General features: G+C 55.4%; 2 protein-coding genes across 2 annotated transcripts; both read right to left on the bottom strand.

The window, feature by feature from the left end:
- Positions 1-2,266: 2,266 nt before the first annotated feature.
- SPACDR (sperm acrosome developmental regulator) lies at positions 2,267-6,175 on the bottom strand. The gene is made up of 3 exons (XM_017644216.3): positions 5,054-6,175; positions 4,474-4,800; positions 2,267-2,738 (listed from the first exon to the last, which is right to left on the bottom strand). The coding sequence occupies exons 1-3, from the start codon at positions 5,105-5,107 to the stop codon at positions 2,526-2,528; spliced, it is 594 nt and encodes a 197-aa protein (XP_017499705.2). The 5' UTR covers positions 5,108-6,175; the 3' UTR covers positions 2,267-2,525.
- Positions 6,176-6,325: 150 nt separating this feature from the next.
- On the bottom strand, positions 6,326-17,033 carry TSC22D4 (TSC22 domain family member 4). Its single transcript, XM_017644217.3, has 5 exons — positions 16,375-17,033; positions 14,866-15,911; positions 12,448-12,614; positions 7,404-7,452; positions 6,326-6,987 (listed from the first exon to the last, which is right to left on the bottom strand). Exons 2-5 carry the CDS (start codon positions 15,625-15,627, stop codon positions 6,778-6,780), a joined length of 1,188 nt encoding a protein of 395 aa, XP_017499706.1. The 5' UTR covers positions 15,628-15,911; positions 16,375-17,033; the 3' UTR covers positions 6,326-6,777.
- Between the last annotated feature and the right edge of the window lie 1,452 nt (positions 17,034-18,485).

An 18,485-nucleotide genomic window follows, 5' to 3' on the forward strand; every position in this document is an offset into this window, starting at 1 on the left:
CCCTCTCATAAGGTAGAGCAGCTCTGAGGGAGGGAAGGGCCTGTGGTCTGATGGGGATGGGAGGGGAGGTCATCCAAGGTGGGACTTTTTTACTGAAGATTGTCACCAAGAGGTAGATTTCCCCAGGCATCACTGTCCCCAACTGCTCTCTCCCAGAAGAAAGCAGGGTAAGATCCTACCCCCAAATCTCTACCCCATGAGATCCTCCATGCTTCTCCCCCTGTTGAGAAGTTCTTCCTCATGGTCACCAGGGCTCTGGGCTGGATTACTTAGGATGGGGACAGAGGAGGTCACCTGGGTGCACTGAGACATCGGAAAAGCAAGTTCTGTGGCCTTTCCCTTTCCACTCCTGCCCTTTCTCTCCCACAAGTCTCCCCGCCCCTGTTTTGCCTTGCCTGGGCAGGACTCCCTCCTGTCTGCTGGGCAGCGAGGGGTGGGAGGTGCCAGCAGCTCCCTTGGCTGCTGGCTGAACTCACCTTCTTGCTCTCCTCCCACTCCCAAGATGCTGAAGAAGCCCATACAAATGAGAGCAGTTTTCCTTCCCACAAGCCCACAGCCTCAAGCCCGGCTTGGCTCCCTGGATGTGCAGCTGCATACAGGCCATTTACATGACCCTCGGGGACGCGCAGCCTTCAGTCCATCCTGTCCTCTTCTCACTGAAACCATGAAGTCCCCAGCATGAAAAGGAGCCTGTCTCTCAGGACCTGGACAGACTGATCTGGATCTTACAGTGAGGCACTCCTATATAGCTCTGGTACCCTTCAACTTCTGGCTTCCCAGGACACAGACCCAGCACCAATGCTGTTCGGTCCCAGAATGGTTCCTGGTACACAGGGAGATGAGATGAGTTGGTCCTTGAAAGACTCAGAAATGAGCTGTGTATCAGTGTGCTTTGAGGCCCCACCTGAAAACAGGCTTCGACTTCAGATTCAACTCAGGACTGATTCCCAGCAAAGTCACTTCATTCATGTATTGAACACCTGCTATGGAACATGTATGTGTGTGTACATGTTGCATGTGTGTTAATGTCTTTCATGAGCTGGACTCGTAAACCAGCTGAATGAAAGCTGCATGACCTTATTAAACATGACCTTTCTGTCCCTTGGTTTTCTCCTCTAAAAAATGGAAATGATAATACATCATAAAGCTGTTGTGAGAATTATAACAATAACAAATAATAAAAATAATTAGTAAATAAATAATAGTAATAATAATAAAAACAGTAGCTGCTTTAGTAAGTGGTGGGGGTGATATTGTTGTGGCTGTAAAGGTGGAGGTACCCTGATAGCGATAGGCTCGGGGTGGCAGAGCTGAGACTGGGCAACCCTGTGCTCCAGTTTCTTGGAAGAGGCCACCAGATTCCTACCTATGGGGCCCAACTCCCCCAGAGCTGCAGAGGCTGTTTGCTGACTTTCCTAGTGAACTGAGTGCTCCCAGCAAACCACCCGTTGCTCCTCACTACCCCGTTTGTTCGCACCCACCACCAGCTACTCCCTACTAACCTCTCTGGGAGCAAGTCTTCAGTGCAGCAGTGTGTACCCTCCCGGGGCCTCTGCTGCCACCCCAAGCTCTGTGAACCCTGAAATGTATATGAATTCTGCTGGCTTGTAAAAAAGAAAAATAGCCCTGCTTTTCCTTAGGGAACCTCTGTGCCTCCACATGGGCCTCAAGAGCACAGGCTAACGCTGAGAGCAGGCTTGTGGGTCCAGGCTTGCCTCTTGCTGCTTCTGTTGCCTCCCCATCAACGTCCTCTCCCTCCCGACCTGTCACCGCAGGAGATCCTATAGGTGTGGGTTCTGCAGTTCTCAGCAGGACCTGAGCGCGCCTGGCCTACCCATGCGCGGCCCCTGGAGGCTGGAGTGTCTTCAGGCCCCCTGACCCAAGGCCAAGGGTGCCAGAGAGGCAGGGCAATGGGCTGGCTGCTGGAGGTGGGCAGTTTCTAGCAATGTCTTCTTGGCTGTTGTCCATAGCCTCTGTCTGTCTGTCTATCTGATAGGACTGCAGGGGAGAGCTTGGGCCAGACATGCGCACAGCACATCCTCGAGAAACTGGTGCTATTGGGGTCCCTACGAGCTGGCAGGGTTGCCAAAGGCAGATAAGCCCCTGGAAGTGCGTGTGAGCCCAGGGCCAGAACCTGTTGATTCCCCCGGCTCCAACAGGCCCACAGGTTACCTCCACACAGATTTAGGCCAGCACCTTGGGTGCCCCTCCCTGCCCCACCCAAGTTTCCCTCATTGTCTCTGGCCACCCACAGACACAATCTGCATTTACTCTGAAATAGCTGATCTTTATTTTCCAACAATTTGGTAATTTTTTTTACAGATTGAATACGTGGAATGAAGAGGAGTGTGGGGGCCCTGGCTTGGTCTTGGGCTTCCAAGGAGAGGTAACAGTATGAAACTTCTCCTCATCCACAACTCTCGGCTTGCTGCCCTAACCTCTCCTATCAACCTTACCTAAGAGTGAGGCGGGGGCTTTCTGAGGATGTGGAGCTCCCCCCTAGAGGGAACTCCGGATATCCTGTTTCAGGCATGGAAATGGGCAGGGCGGAGGCCCGTGTGGGCCTGGGTGTGGCGCCGCCTCCGCCTCCGCCTCTCCTGCCTGTGGGCCAGCTGCCGCAGTTGTTTCCGAATGGCCCACAGCACCAAGTACACTTGCCACAGCATCTCAGGCTCCGGTGACTCCAAAGGGGACCGGGTCCTCATTTGGGAGCTAAGTGAGGTAGAACTCACAGATGACTATCAAGAAGAGAGAGGTACACAGGTAAATAAATTGGTCTGGGAAGAAACCGCTGGTGGGACCACCTGCAGATAAACAGCAAAGGCTGGTCTAACTCCATCTCCTCCTTCAGGCCTCAGCTCAGGCACTGCCTCCCCCAGGAAGCCTTCCCAGGCTGCACTAGGTGTTCATTGTCTCTGCTTCCTCTTCCTTGAATGAATATGTATTTCATACATTATTTGTTCTGTGGACTCATCTGTTTTCAACACTAGAATGAAAGCTTCGGGAAGACTGGGATCATGTCTGACCCACCTTTGAACCTTTGAATCCCCACTAGGGTTTCATAGAGCGTGTGTTAAAATCAAGGACAGAATGACACCCTGACCTCTGTCTCCAGCCTTAGAGCTCCCTCCTGACCTCCAGGCCTGTAATCTCCCTGCCTCCGAGATGTCTCCATGCAGGTGTCCCACCAACATCTCAACTCATTTCGTCCCAGTGCCCTAAATTCTTCACTTTCTCCCAAGTCAGCTCTCCCTCCTCCTTTCTCCATCTCTGCAAATGGCTCCAGCCCACCCTGACTTCTCTCTCCCTCTGCTCTGTCATTCAGTCAACCACCAGCACAACAATTCTACCCCCAGCACTGTCCAGAACATCTCTCTCTCTCGGCTGGAGATATTGCCCTTTTATAACCAACTCATTCCACCCCCAACAACCCTACCCTGCAATTCCTGATAACAACAAACTCACGTAATTGGGTCTCCTTGTCTATAATTTTGTTATTTCAAGAACGGTCTATAATATAAATGGTGTATGATATAACCATACAGTATTTAACCTTCTGGGATGGGGTGTTTTCACTCAAGCATAATTCTCTTGAGATTTATCCAAGTTGCTGCATATATCAATACTTTGTTCCTTTGTATGGCAGAAGTAATCCATGGATATATGCAGTTTAAGCATTCTCCCACTGAAGGACATTTAGGTTGGTTTGGCTACTACAAATAAAGCTGCTATGAACATGCATGAATAGATTTTTGTGTGGACATAAATTTCATTTGTCTAGGAGAAATGCCCAGGAAGACAGTCGCTGGTTCATATGATAGTTGCAAGTTTGTATGAGAAACTACCAAACTTTTGCCAAGGGGCCATACCATTTTACATTCCCACCAGCAATGTATGAGTGAGGGTGAGCTTGCTAAATCAAAATCTGACTGTGTCACTCCTCCATTCCAATGTCTGCAAAGGCTCCCATTGCTCTTATGGTCAAATCCAAATTCCACAACTGGCCCCCTACTTTCCTTGTACAAGCATGGCCCTCGGCCCCTGGACTGCCCAAACCCATCACCTTGGGCCAGCACCCCACATCTGCTATTCTCTGTTCATGGACTGCTCCCCTACTCCCTCTACTTCCCTGTAGTCCCCCACTCCACCCCAAGCCAGGCCAAATCCTTCAGGTCTCAGCTTCACCCTCTCTTCTGCTAGGAAGGCCTTTCTTGACTCCCTGGGTCTAGATTAGATGCCCCTTCCCTGGGCTCTCACAGGCCCCTAGATGCCCATGTCAAGCTCTATGATATTGAACCAAAAATGCTATGAGTTTGTCTGTAAGCACCCTCAGTCTCGGTGAATCTTGCTTCACTGTGGGTGCCTGGCACTTATTACAGGCACATGTCGAACAAGTGGACAGAGGGAGCAATGAGCCATGGGGAATCAGGGAAGATGAGAGGACTGGTGGGGACAAGGGAGTGTGGTACTGACCTTCCCACTGCACATTTGCCAGCCAGACTGCAGGGACGAGATCATGAGCAAAGAGACAGACTTGATGGCCAACCAGGGCAGCTGCAGCAGGGACCAGCCACCATGACCCAGCTCCACCTCAGCCCCACCTGTTGTCTTGGCCAGCGTGCCACAGGGATCAGCCACCTGCAGGGACTCATCCGTGTTGAAAGTCTTAGACTCTTTGGAGGGTTCAATCAACTCTAAAGTCTCAACCACGTTGGGGGTCTTCTCCAACTTCAACATGCTTTTCTTGGAGTCAGGGCATTCTGAGACGATTGGCTTCGCTTTGTGTTTCCAGAAGAAAATCTAAGAATCAAGACAGGGAGAGGAGAGACAGAAGAAAGGGGCAGAGCAGAGAGGAGAGTTGGCAGAAAGGAAGGCATGGAGGGGAAGGGGCAGGGAGTGTCCCAGCCTCCTCCCCAGCTCCTTATCCCTTACCTCATAGGAGGCTGTGAGGGAAGGAGGCCAAGAGAGGTGAGCATTTGTGTGACCTAAAGGTCACAGGTCAAAACCTCGCACCCCAGCATGTCATGAGGAAGGGGTAGTCTCTGAAACTCACCCAGAAAGTAATCTTTTGCCAAATCCATCGGAAGAACCTCATGACCCTGGCCATTTCTCCCGATACACAAGCACCAAGCAGAGGGCAATACCAGCATTTGGTAGAGTTAGGGGGAGGGAGACAGGCTGTAGGCCAGTGGCCACCACCTAAGGGATCTCTCAGGAGCTTCAAGCAGAGCAGTGAAGAAATAGGAAAGCTTCCCCCAACAACTCATCCTAGGGCTTTCCTCCCCTCCCTGAGACAGGGAGAGGAATCAAAGTGGATGAGAACCCAGAGGGAGGGAGAGTTCTAGCCCATTGTGAGAGCTACCTGGCTGACCCCAACCGCCCCCACCCCAGGCCCTTCCAGGACCCCGGGAGCCAATCGCTGAGCCCTGCATGCACCCTGGGCCCCTCCTTCCTCCAGATCCGCGGAAGGAAAACTACTTTTGTGGAGCACCTGGTGCTCGCTGGGCATTTTCCATGTATGATGTCACAGAACCCTCACTGCATCCTTTCAGGCAAGTATTACTGTTGGTGCCACTTTACCCGTGAGGAAGCTGAGATTCAGAAAAACCAGAGAACTGCCCAAAGTCATAAATCTAGAGAGCTATAGGGCTGGGGTCCAACCTGCGTTTGTCCCAGTATCTAGCTCTCTAGCTTGGGGTGAGGGTCCTTCTGAGCTGAGGCTGCTGCTTTTCCCCCTTCCCACTAGATGGGGTCCGTCTCTCTAGCTGCCTCTTCCGCCTGGGACTGGATGGGAGCCAGCCAAGGCTGACAGGGAGGGGCCTGCTCACCCACAGGGCCCGTCCTCAGCCAGCTGGGGGTGTAAGCCATGGAGGCTGGCCAGGCCTTGGTAGGGCACTGTGTGCCCGGGGAGCCTGGCCCACACCCAGCACTGAGACAAGGGGCCCATTCAGGGCCCCCTGCCCCGCCCCCAAGAGCCACCCGGATCCAGCCCGCAGAGGGGACACGCTGGGAAGCTGGGAGTGGGTCTTGCACAATCACCAAAGGCCTCATTGTTTCCGTGTGTCCCCCAACCCCCCAGCACATGGGCTGATGCTCCCCCCGCAACCTTCCCCAGCCTCGCCCGCCCCTTCCCAGGACCCAGGCCACTGGCTCCCTTTTCCCACATCTCTTTTGACCACTCTGTCTGAGCCACATGGAACCTGGCCTTGCCCCCTCTGGACAAGATCTCCAGCGGAGCCCATGGCCTCAGTCTTTCTCCTGACAGTGGAAACTGATGGTGCAGGCGCCTCATCTGGATACAAGCAATGAGATGCCAACCTCCAGATTCAAGTTTCTTCGGTTTTAATTATAATTATTATTTTAATAACAACCTGAATCCCAGAACTTCCAGATACTGTCCATATTCCCTTCCCTGGGCAGAGGAGAGGGGGCACTCTGAGGGAAGAAGGTGGATATGGGGTGTCTGCCAGGGAGCCTCCAACTCTCCAGCCATCTACTGCTGGGGGTTCCAGAACACTGACACCCAGGGAAGGAGGAAGAGGACCTCACCTAACACCCCATCCTGAAGCCCCCTTCAAGGCCTAAGGATCCCCAGCCCAGTCCCTGGGCATTATGGGGAGATGGAGGAAGGGTAGGGGGACAGGCCAATTCTGAGCCTTCAACTCCCATCCCTGGGGACCAGGGGACATTAAAGCTGCATAGGAAGAGGGGGCAGGCAGCTGGCAAGGCCTGACAACTGTGGCAGCCCCCAAAGGCACATTGTGAGGGAAGGGAGGCTCAAACAGAGGGCCCATTAGGTGCGGAGGGCCCAAGCCGTGGGACCCCCGAGGAGGGCAGTTGGGCCAGCTGCTCGGGACTGGCCAGGGCCCGCAGCAGTCCATTTTCCTGCTCCAACGCAGCATTCCGTTCAGCCAGGTCTCTGATCTGCTCCTTCAGCACCTCCACCTCCTCCCGAACCGCAAACATGAGGTGGGACTTCACCAAATCCTGGTGCCCGGGGACAGGCAAAGTGTCAGGGTCCTAGGCCACCCCAGTCTCATCCCCCATCCAGTGTCTTGACAGCCCAGGTGTGAGATTCCCCTGCTCTCAAACAATGAGGGGCCAATGAGGAAGAGGCAAAGCAGGGAAGGGTGGGGGCCACGGATGCCAGAAAGAGGCAAAGTCAGGGCTCAAAGACTAGATGGGGGCTAGGAACCATGCCAAGACCAAAGGAAGTCAAGGATTCTGGTGGAGACAGGAGGGGGAAAACCCAAGGGAACCTAGCCAGGAGGGTAGGGTAGCTGGGAGTTAGTACTGCCTAATGAGGACAGCAGGGATGGGGCAGCAGGACAGCTAAAGGATACAGGGGCCTCGGCATCAGCACATGAGCCAGGACCTCCTGGGACTAAGATGGCTTCTCTTACCATGGCTTTTTCAATCTTGTTGTCAATTCCAACGAGGCTTCCGGAGCCGCTGGAAAGACACAGGGAGATGACAGGTGAGGAAGAAGAGCAGATGCCAAGCCAGGTGTCTGGACATCCCAGCCAGCTACTTTCCAGGAGCTTCTCAGAGAAGGCTCTGGCCTCCTCCCCAAGCCTGGTGCACAGCAGCCTCCCACCCATGCCCTGCCTGTACCTGTGACAGTAGAGTATCAAGGACAGGAGGGTTTTGTCCATCCCCCGGCAGGGTGAGGGTCGCTGCCCAGGTCCCCCCAGGCCCCTGTGGGGTGAGGGTCCAGATGCCCCTCGGATGGGAGATGCCCCTCGAGGGGAACAAGGAGAGGAGACACAGCCTTTTTTCCGGGGAGGCCCCAGAGCCACCCCTACCACTCGGGTCTCATACGAAGACACCAGGGACTTGACAGAGATTCCTGGCTGGGCCATCCCCAAGGGGAAAGGGTCCTCAGAACCCCCCAAGGAAGATGGTTGTTCAGAAAGACTGCCTGGGGGGCTCAGAGCCCCCCGGGCAGAGCAGGGTCTGGCTGGTGCCAGGCAGGCAGAGAAGAGACAGTGCCTAGGGGGTGCTGGTCTGAAAGATATACACCTCCCCCCAGGGCAAAGCCTGGCTGCTATTGGCTCCTGAGGGACACGGGGACCCCCTCCCACAGACTCCACGGTGGGCGGGAATTCCCAGGAACGGTCAGTACCAGTGTCCCCTTCTCACCCTGGCACCAATCCCAGAGTGCAGGGAAGGGGGCCGGCAGAGGGACGTCAGCTGGTGGGCTGACTCAGGGGAGGGGTTGTGGGGCCAGAGGCCTGGGTAGGAAGGGGTGTAGAAGGTGAGGGAGAGCCTAGCCCTGGGAGGATGACCCCATCCTACCCACTCTGGACTAACACAGCCAACCTCAAGGCCTCAGCTCCTCCAAGCTGAGATGGAGGATACTTCCCGCGCTTTGTCCTCTTCTTTAGACTGTGAGCACCCCACAGACACAAAGCCCACATCCCGACACTGCCTGGGGCCCAGCCAGAAGGTCCCCCATCTCCCACAGTGAAGGCAAGGAGGAATGGGAAAGGTTACCAAGGCAACACAAACTGCCCAGAGCCCTGAGATAAGTATAGCCTCTGGCACTGGAACCTGAGTCTGGGGTCTGAGGTCTTGGAGGTAACAAGGGCTTAAGGAGAGGTGGGAAAGTGAGGCAGGAGGTGGGACATGGGGAATAGGAGCAGGGGCTTTGAAAAAACCTAGGAGTGGATACAGGGAAGGGACAGAGGTCTGGCTGCAGTTTGTTAAGTGGCCACCAGAGGTCGACTCAGGCCTGGCTCAATGGTCCCCAGGGCCAGGCTCTGGGTCCCAGAACCTGGCTTTCCCCCAGGGCCCATCTCTGGTCTCTTGGTGGCCCAGAGCCTGCACAGGCCTTCATGCCCTGCCCTATCCACTCAGACTCCTTTCCCCACAGCTCAGGCCTCACACTCCCGCCTCCACGCCACGGCTCATGACCCATCCCCGTCCAGCTTCTGCCTTGGCCACCTCAGTCCCAGGCCAACCCTCCAGCCAGGGCTCTTGTGCTTCAGGATCACCCACCCTGGCCTCCAGGCCCCAGCTTTGCCCCTCAGAGTCAGTGGCCCCAACATGCTGCATCCCATGTGCTTGCACCCTCTTTCTCCTGGCTGTCAATCCCAACTTGCTTCCCCGTGGGGGGAATTAGCGTTCAATTCAAGGTGACCTTTGGATGAGGCCCTGCAGCCAGGAAGGGAGCATGAGAGCTGGGAATTTTCCACTCCCCATCCAAGCTCTGGGTGCAGAAGGCTCTGACAGGTGGAGTAACTAAGGGGGTGACCAGGCCTGAGAGAGCAGAACAGGGTAGGGTGGGGTAAGGATACATATGAATTCTGGAGTGTGGGGGGAGAAGACAAATTTAAGACTGGAGAATCAAAGCAGTTTTCAAGCTATTTCAATCTGAGACACCTGGGTGGAGACTGGGCCACCACAGACCCCTGTCTTCCCACCCCTAGTACACACAGACACACAGAGACCAAAGAGGGGCAAATTCACAGGAATAGGAACACTGGCCTTACTTGGCGGACACTCAGGTAAAGATGCCAAGTAAGTTGTTCATTCTTGCCAGAAATAAAGTAATAATACATCAATAAACATTTCTTAGCTGATAGATGACTATCTCCTGTTTGTCTAGTGTTGGCGAGTTTCTGACAGCATTTTCCACTGTCACCTTCTAACATTAACACTTCAAGGGACCAGGACTCTAGCTGACAACCCAATCCCTCCCTTCAAGAACCCCCTAAGTGAGGGGCTGTGGGCACCATTCTGGCATTCCTAGGCAGGGTCAGGAGCAGGAAGCTTGAGGCTGGCTGGGTGGGATCAGCCCTGACCACAAGCCCAAAGGCGACTGGGTAAATCAGAACAAAATGCCCTTCTTCAAGACATTTACTGCCATCTTCCAAAAATTGTCATGACTTCAAGTGTGAAGTGACTTCAAATGCAAGTGGTGCTCTCTGGAGTTGTGCAGTGCACAATATGCACAACTAGAGATGCCAGCCCAAAGGACTTTTGGGTCCTGGGGCAAGGACACCTCTAGAGGCTGGGCTTCCTTTTTGAAGGTCAATGAAATAGCCTCAAAATGAGGATCAGATGAAGCAGCAAGACATCTGGGAGAGGTGGGAAGGTTCTTCTGATTTTGAGGACAAGGACCAGCCCTGCTCCCTTGCTGTGTTCTTAAGAGCCCGCAGGGGCTGGGCCAGAGGCCAACAAAGTAGCATCCGGCTGCCCTGTCTACACTCCCTCCCGGATCTGTGGTGCCTTTGGGGTGGAGCTGGGCTGGGAGGCTGGGAAGACGGGGAGGCGAGGGGCTAGGCTCCTTGCCCAGCTTGAGAGAGCTGTCCCTGCCCCTCTCCTGCAGAGAAAGGGCATCCTAGAGATGGTTGCCGCCTCCTCTTCTCTTGCGACACAAGCATCCCAGTAGGAGAATGGAGAGAATGTGGCTTTGGGGTTAGACCCAGGCTCAGAACGCAGTCCTGGCACTTATTAGCTGGGTGCTCTGGGGCAAGTTTTCTAAAACCTTCCTCTCCTCAGTCTTAGGTTCCTCTTCTAGAAAGTGGGGATCACAGAGTTGCTTTGGTGAGGTAAGAGGCAAGACCTGACCCAAAGAAGATACTGGATAAACAAATGTACTCTCTCTTTCCCTGGGATTCATTCCCTAAATGCCTAGACCCCTATCACTCATCCACCCATCCACCCTCCCATCCATCCACTAATTTAAGTACCTTCCAACTGCCAGGCCCTGTTGGGGACATGAAGGTTCTTGTTACCCAGAGCACATGAGCAGTCTGGATTCACCAGGCACCCTCTGTTCTCCCATCCCAGATTCTGGGATTGGCCAGGCATCCTCAATCCCATGTGGGATCGAGGTATTTTACACCCTAGCCCATTTTCCCTCATGAAAGGGAAGTCCCATGCCCCACAGACTTGGTTCTTCTGCCAGCTCCAGGCAAACCAGAGAGGTGAGGTGGGGGTTACATGTCCCATTCCAGGGGGCCAAGAGGGTGGCCCAACCCCAAAACACTGGCCCAGCCAGGTGGGGCACAAGGGGCTGGGTGGGGATGTAGCCCCAGAGGCTTGCAGTGGAGCAAGGTAAAGTGGAGGCTGGGGGCTGGACCGGTCAGACTGGGGTGTGTGGAAGTGGGGTGGGACAGTGGGAGAGAAGGAACAAGCCAGAAGAACAGAGCTGGGGAGACTTCTGGAGGCAGAGCCCTCTGAAACAGAGAAAGCAGGAGGCTGGGCTCTGAAATTAACGGGGATGGGGGAGGGACAGGGAGCCCTCAGGACAGGGAACCTCCCAAGTGGAGGGGAAGAGGGTGGGAAGCACTTAGAATAGCAGCAATAGGAGCAGGTGACTCTCTGGGCCCTGGCAGAACAGATAGCTCACACATTCCTGAGAGTCCTGCCCAGCCTGCTGTGTCCCTCGTTCTCCACGCGCCCCTATGAGGCTCCTTGCCCTCTCCCACGGCCTCCCAGCCACCCCCATCTCTGTCCTCCCAGCCGCCCAGCTCCTTCAAGGCCTCAGGCCCTTTCCTTCCGTGCCGGTTTCTGGGGGTGGAGCCACGTGAGGGGCAGGGAGGAAGGAGATGACTCCCCTCTGGGTCAGGTACCCCCTGCACCCACTCACTCACGGCTAAGCCCCGCCCCTAAGTTCCTTCCAAATAGGAAGTCCGTCCCCCAGAGCCTCAAACAGGAAGTCCCACTCCTCCCTCCAAAATAAAAGTGGCGACTCCCTAGCTCTTCTCCTGGGTTCCTATCAGTCCTCAGACAGAAGGGGAGCAGTCTGGCTATCTGGCTTGCGATTCTGTTCCTCCCTTTTCAGCTTGCTGACATTCCTCTGTTGAAACCTACCCTTGCAACAGGAAGTTCTGTCCACCGACAGGACACATTCTCCCCGCAAGGGCAAACCCCAGCAGATCCTACTCCCCTGCACCCTTCCAGTGCCCCACTGCCATCCTCCCCTCAGCTGGCTGGGTGCTGGGAAGGGCTCAGCTCCCATGATGTTCCTAGCACAGAGGACAGGACCTTAGGGACATGGTACGAGAGGTCCTAAAGTAGTCTGCCTGGACAATAAGGATGTTGCCTCCAAAGGCAGGAGCCCCATCCCCTCCGGAAGGAGAGGGAAATGGGAACTGAGAGACCAACTCCCTATTTTCCTCTCCAGTGCATTTGCCAGTAAGTTATTAGGGTTGGCTAGTTGATTGCTAAATCTGCAAGAGCTCTGGAATCTGACAACAATGACTCCCTTCAAACTCTAGAAAAGTCTGTGATTTGACAATCCTAAGCCACAGTGTCCCACTCAGCTCTCCCCACAGAGAGGGAGTGGGTCCCAAATCAACTTGGCCCAGTGGTTATGCGCAGGCCGGGTTCTTTGTTTAAGAGAGCCTCTCCAAATCCAACTTGGAGTAAGGACACCTACTAGGTAGTTTCATGTGGCTATCCTAGGTGCTGGGTGGGGAGCTGGAGACCACCTACCTATCGTCATCGCTGTCCAGGTGGCCACTGATGGCCAGCATGGAGCGGGCCAGGCTGAGGCTCTGGGCTGCTGCTGCTCCAAAGGGGTCTGGAGATTTGTGAACCAGACTGGCATCGGGGAAGAAGTAGAGGGCCGGGGAGCTGGGGCGAGGGTCGAGAGGGGGCACCTGGAGGCAGAGAGTTAGAAACCATCACATTGAGTGAGAGAACGGAATCAGTCACCTTACAACTTGGCTAGTAGTCATCTTCTTCCCTCCCCGCCCCACCCCCACTCTCAGGGATCCCTGCCCCTGAGGCTCCTCTCTCTCCCCACCCCCCGGGCTGGTGAAGGCTTTGTGCAGGTACCAGAGGGAAGCAGAACAGTGCCCATCCCGAGGACAGGATGAGCAGCTTCCAAAACGTGTCTCATGGAGTATCAGAGAGGGGCTCTGGTCTGATTGCCAGCACCCTGCCATCAGCTGAACCAGAGGCTAGTCGGTGTGTGTCTGCCTTCTGTCACCTGACTTCTTAAAGCAACTCAAATGTCACTTCATCAGAGAGGCATTTCCCCATCATTCAACTAGTGGATTCCACTGAACTGTTACTTACTTTTTTTTATAGCACCTAATTTTTTCTGACATTAAAGTATTTTTGCCTCTCTACTGCTAGAAGGGAAGCTCCAGAGGGCAGAGCCTATAGTTTGTTCAATAGCTATTTGTAGAATGAATGAATCCTCAGAAACTGGTCCTCCCTCCTCCCTACATTACCCATTCTAGCCTCTCCTTGCAAACTTCTCAGGACTCAGGTGAAGTCCGGTGCCTGCACTCAGCCTTTGGTGGTGGGGCAGAGTGGTTGAGGTGGGGAGGGGGGCCCAGACATGGACCCACTCAGTCCAACAGGCACTGGGCGGGTGGCTGCAAAAGGGCAGGGCCATAGGAACAAGATGCCTCTATGAGGCCCCAGGAGGCCTCCGCTTCTCAGAAAAGTCAAGAACAGAGAGTCCAGGGTGGTTAGGGGCACAGAGCAGAGGAAGGGGCCCAGGTGGTGCCCTTGGCCCTCCTCCTGGCCTTTCTCCTGAGGGAGAGAACACATGGGTGGATATAAAAGGGAGAGAGACTTTGGGGCAGGGAACAGCAACAAAGATGCATGCACACAGGCGGGGATCAGGATGTGGGTGAAGGAAGGGGACTAGGGCACTGACGGGGCAGGATCTGTAGGCCCAAAGGAAGTTCAGGCAAGGCTCAGGGATAGAGAGAGGTTGTGGGAGTGGGGCTTGCTTCGGAAGAGTGTGGGGAGAGGGACAGTACAGCAAACAGCATCTTCTCCCCTGAATGAAAGGGCTCAAGAAAAGTAGGTGGTGGGGCAAGCAGGAGAGATGTGAGTTGGAGGCCAGGAGGGGGTGGGGGGACCGGTCCTGACCGGTCCTGACAGGGCCCCAGACATCCAGTCCCAGGTTATTTTTACACTGCGGTTTGTGCCCAAGGCCAGGAAGGGGGGAAGTTCTCATCCCCACACTCCCTCCTGCCCTCCTGCAGTCCAAGGTGTTATTTTCTCCTTCAGGACAGATGCATCCATCCCCCACCCCAGGGACCCAGGCATCCTGACCCCAGCCCAGACTCGTTCCTCTTTTGGAGACAGGAAGCCGAAAGAGCAAAGGATTTAACTCTTTCTCAGTTGCTTCCCATGTCTCTTCCACCCATGGTGGCCAATCCCCGTTATCAATCCTGGACAGGCCCACATGCAGGGAACTGAGATGACAACTGTGGGTGGGAAGGGCACACCAGCAAGCCCCCCAGCCTTGTTAATAACCTCCACCACCCAAACCCTCAGGTCATCAGAGAGTCTGGCTAGGGACAAAGCTGGAGCTGGGGCTGGAATGGTGGACAGCAAAGAGAGAGAGACCCCCACTTTTGGGATGGGGCTGCAAAGGAGAGATTTACAGTGGAATGCCTACTTTCCACCCCTCCCTTTCCACCTTGGCAGCTCCTCTCCCAGAAGGCCAACCAGCCAGCCCTGCCTAAGGCCTCCACCCTCGATGCCTAGAGCCAGAAAGGGGTGAGACCAAGACAGAAGGTAAAGGCCGAAGTAACAGGGCTACATATATATCTGAGGTAGATGGGACGGGGCCATATGGAGATGGAGACTTGGGCCAAAGGCAACAAATGAGAAGCCAAAGAGAAGGAAAGAAGGTACATTAGTTTAGAAAGAAGGAGCCCCAGAGAGAAAACAAAGGCCCTGTGAGAAGTAGGAATGGATTTCTGAGTGAGAAGGGAGGAAGAGAAAGGGGCTATCTGACCTGGTCAACAAGGTACCCATGGAGCGGGGAGAAGTCCATATGTAAGTAGAGGCAGGGAGGCCCAGGTAGGAGGTTAGGCCAAGGCTGAGATGCACAAGAAGCACCTCTCAGGTGTCTCCCCAGCCCAAGAACCTAGCTCTTACCTGTCCAATCTCCTCTGGAGCAACCAATTCCATCCTCAGTCGCAGGGATCCATCCTTCATCCGCGAGAGTGGAGGGGTACCAGTTGCTGAACCCCCAGCCTCCACTTCCACTCTCAGGGAGGGCAGAGGAGTGGCAGCCTTGGACGGGCCCACACTATTCCCGGTCCCAGGCTCTGGGGGACACTGCTGGAGCAGGGAGGCTGAAAGTGGGGGTATCTCCACTTTGGCTTTGCCGGGTTCTGCCAGCTGGCCCAGTCCCCCAGTGAAGGAGCGCGCCTGAGGTCCAGGGGAGGTGGGAGGTGGACGGAGCCAGGAGGTGGGGCGCTGAGACAGGCCGGGCTGTGGAGTTGGGGTGCCAAGGCCCAAGCTGGCCAGCTCCAATCTGGAATCCAAAGATCTGCCCCCAGTGCCCCCAGAGGCCCCTCGAATTCCCTCCAGAAACCGGCCAAAGCTGGGGGGCTCCAGGTCTCGCTCATAAACATCTACACACGTCCAACGGCCTCTGCGATAAGGCTCTCCCAGGCCGTGGGGCAGCTTCACTACCCGGAAACGGGAGGCGGGGGCCCCAGGCGGCGGGGAGCCATTCCGGGGGGTGCCCTTGCCCCCTGGCTCGGGGCTGGGTTCCCCATTGGGCAAGCGGGGCTGGGGCCCAGTAGGGCATGGCAGGGCAGTGGGAGCTGAGCCTCCTGGGCTCCCTGGGCCCTCATAGTCCGTGGTGACGCTGGTGATTTGGAAACTACTCTTCTTCTTGCCCCCACTCATGATCCCCGGGGTTCTGGACTTGGACACGGAAGGTAGAGTGGGCGGTGGCTGGGACTCCTTGAAGGGGTTCAGGCGCCCCTGGAACACGGGGGCCACATGGTAGGGGCATCAGGGCCCCTGGGGATGTCTGGGTCCGACATGGCAGGAGGGCCTTGAGGAAACGGAGAGCTTGGCTGGTGAAGGGAGAACAGGGTGGGGGAGGCGGTGGCTGGGGGTGTAGGGGGAGGTAGGGGCAGGTTTTTCCTGCTGCTGTCACTGCCGAACTCCAGAGCTGAGTTTGTAAACTGAAAAAAAGAGAACGAGAGAGAGAGAGAGAGAGTGTGTGTGTGAGAAACCAGTGAGCAGGCCACCTCCGGGGCTTCCTCTCCGGGGAGCAGAATGAAGGAGGAAGGGGAAACCCCCAGAGACCCAGACACAAAAAAGACAGGCAGGCAGAGAGAAGAGAGCTCTGAGTGGAGAAGATTGGATCCCAACCGGCATACAGCAGGAGGAGACAGCCCAGACCCACAGCTGGGCACTTCTCGCCTGGGATTCAAACTCACAGGACCGAGGCGCCCCGGGCTGGCGCGGTTGAAGGGAAGGGGGTTTGCAGGGCTCCAGGGCCTGAGCGAACAGGAGGCCGCTCCTCAGACTGGCCTGTCCCTCGGAGGCCTCAGCTGGGTCTCCGGGCCGTCTGCCCTAGCTCCCCCATCCCTGGGGCAGGCCTTGCCTCGCTGCCCCAGCGCCCCGCCCAGCCCGGAGTCCTACCTCGGTCTCAGCCAGCGAGCTGGGCTGGGGGTCCGCGCCGCCCAAGATGTCGGGCTGTCCTTTCCCAGGGGCCTTCCGGCCCCAGCAGCGCGCGGGACGCAGGCAGCGATCAGGGGCTGCCCAGTCTTCTTTGGGGGCCGCACCTCGCCCCGTAAGGCATCTCTGTGGAAAGTTTGCTCTTCAGCAAAGAAGAAACCCCCTCCTCCTTGGTGGAGCCCAGACGCGGCCTCTGAAGCCCCAGGGGTCTCCGGACTGATGCAGGGGGGGCAGCTCAAACCCCCGATCCTCTAGGTGGTGCACCGTCGGTGGTGGGGGCGCGCGGGTCTCCCAAGTCTTCTCCCGCGTGACGCTGCCGGCTCTCTCTCCGCTCCTCAGCTCCTCTCCGTCCAGTCTCGCTGTCTTTCTCGTTCTGAGCTGTTGACAACCCCCACACCAGGAAGTCCTGCCTCCTCCGGCCTGCTGACTGCTCCTCTCCTCCGCCTCCTCCTTCCCCTCTTCCTCCCCTTCCTCCGCCCTCTCTCCCTCCTGGGACTCCCGGCCAGCTGGCCCGGGGCCAGGTCGGCCACCGACGCCGCTGGTGCAGTTGTGCCGCTGCTCCTGGGCCGCGAACAGGTTCCCTTAAGCCCACACTTGTGGGGCGCTAGCCCGGCTCGTCCTCGGAGGAGGAGGCCGGCGAGGGCGGAGAGAAAGGGGCGGGGTTTGCAGGGAGGCCCGGGAACCCCGTACTTGTAGGCACTCGCTGCTGCCCGCCTAAACCCCGCACCAAAGAGTGGGAAGTGGCTTACAGGAGCTCCGCTGGGGGCTCGCCACAGGTAAGCGCCCGATAAATAGTAGGGCGCTGCTGCTGCTCTTATGGTTTTATCTTTGCTGGTTTTCACAGCACCTTCATGAGGAAATAGTTATTCTCTCCTGTCCTTACTTTAAAAAGTGGATTATTAGGATAATTTTCAAACATGCCCCAACATTGGGAGAATAGTTTGTAATGAACTCCCGGGTACCCATCACGCAGTTTCCAGTTTTCAACTCACAGCCAATATGTGTTATCCCTACCCTCTTTTGTTATGTTGTGCTAAAATATTTTAATCTAATCCCAGACATTATTCACCTTAGATAAGGAAATTGGGACCGAGGAGAGTCGAAGGCTGTCAGTCATAGAGTAGGGACATTCCATACACTCAGGTGTGGCCCCTATATGGAGAAACCACGAAGACATGCTCACAGAGGTGCTGGCTTGCACTTTTTCTCTAACCGCTGGTCACACACACGTATGTACCCAGTCACCCACACAGATGCACCTGAAGAGGAACTCAGCTGGCCAAAAGCCGGGGCCCTCCCCTGCCTCTCACCCAATCCTGTCCCTTGCTCAGTAAGGAGAATCCACACTCACAAAGGGCCTACTGTGTGCTTGGTGTGAGAAAATAAACCTCCAACTGCCATATTCTCTCCCCCCTTTTTTTTGGCACCCCCTCACCCCCACCCTAACCAATATTCTGAGAGGAATTATTTTAGCAAAAGCAGTGTCTAATTAGGCCCAACTGTCTTCACTCCCAGGTTCAGAAGGAAATGGATTATAATTAATTCTGGTCAAATGAAACTATTCTCCAGGACATTAGAAACCCCTCATATTTGTCCACTTCACAAAGTTACCTCATGGTATCTGAGGCTAACATAGCAGGTCCTGAGGCCTCCCCAGTCCTGAGGTCCAGGAAAGGAAGCAGCTGCCCATGCACCCCTTGCTCCCCATCCCTCTCCCCTCTGGCCTATTCAGAACCAGCCCTGCTGTTCTACCCCCAGATCCTCCTTCCTTCGGCTGACTTGCTACTAGCCCCAGAATTTATCTTTGGACCTCCCCTTCCCACCAACTCAAGACACTCAGCAGTTAACTTGAACTCCTCCATGTCTACAGCCTCTAGGAAATTTCTCATCTCTGTGGGGATGTTGAATGAATAAAAATTTGTATGCACTAAGGTGTATATGCAAAAGAACTGTTAACATATTTTGTTACCTCTCCTGGGGGTAATTATAATAGCGCTTTAAAAGTATGAAAACCTTTACAATTTACAAAGCTCTTTGTATTGATTACTTTGCTGCCCCTCAAAAACTTTATTAAG

The sequence above is a fragment of the Manis javanica genome, chromosome 10 (genome assembly GCF_040802235.1).
Source record: "Manis javanica isolate MJ-LG chromosome 10, MJ_LKY, whole genome shotgun sequence".
Lineage (NCBI taxonomy): Eukaryota > Metazoa > Chordata > Mammalia > Pholidota > Manidae > Manis > Manis javanica.

Bases quoted from the DNA above. Each gene is read 5' to 3' on its own strand.
- SPACDR (XM_017644216.3), bottom strand. From the start codon at position 5,107: ATGGCCAGGGTCATGAGGTTCTTCCGATGGATTTGGCAAAAGATTACT. The intron at 4,801-5,053 runs GTGAGTTTCAGA...CTTGATTCTTAG, and splicing joins GGCAAAAGATTACTTTCTGG to ATTTTCTTCTGGAAACACAA. The intron at 2,739-4,473 runs GTCAGTACCACA...TCTTCTTGATAG, and splicing joins GGCAAATGTGCAGTGGGAAG to TCATCTGTGAGTTCTACCTC.
- TSC22D4 (XM_017644217.3), bottom strand. From the start codon at position 15,627: ATGAGTGGGGGCAAGAAGAAGAGTAGTTTCCAAATCACCAGCGTCACC. The intron at 7,453-12,447 runs GTAGGTGGTCTC...GTGTCTTTCCAG, and splicing joins CTGGACAGCGATGACGATAG to CGGCTCCGGAAGCCTCGTTG. The intron at 6,988-7,403 runs GTAAGAGAAGCC...CCCGGGCACCAG, and splicing joins ACAAGATTGAAAAAGCCATG to GATTTGGTGAAGTCCCACCT.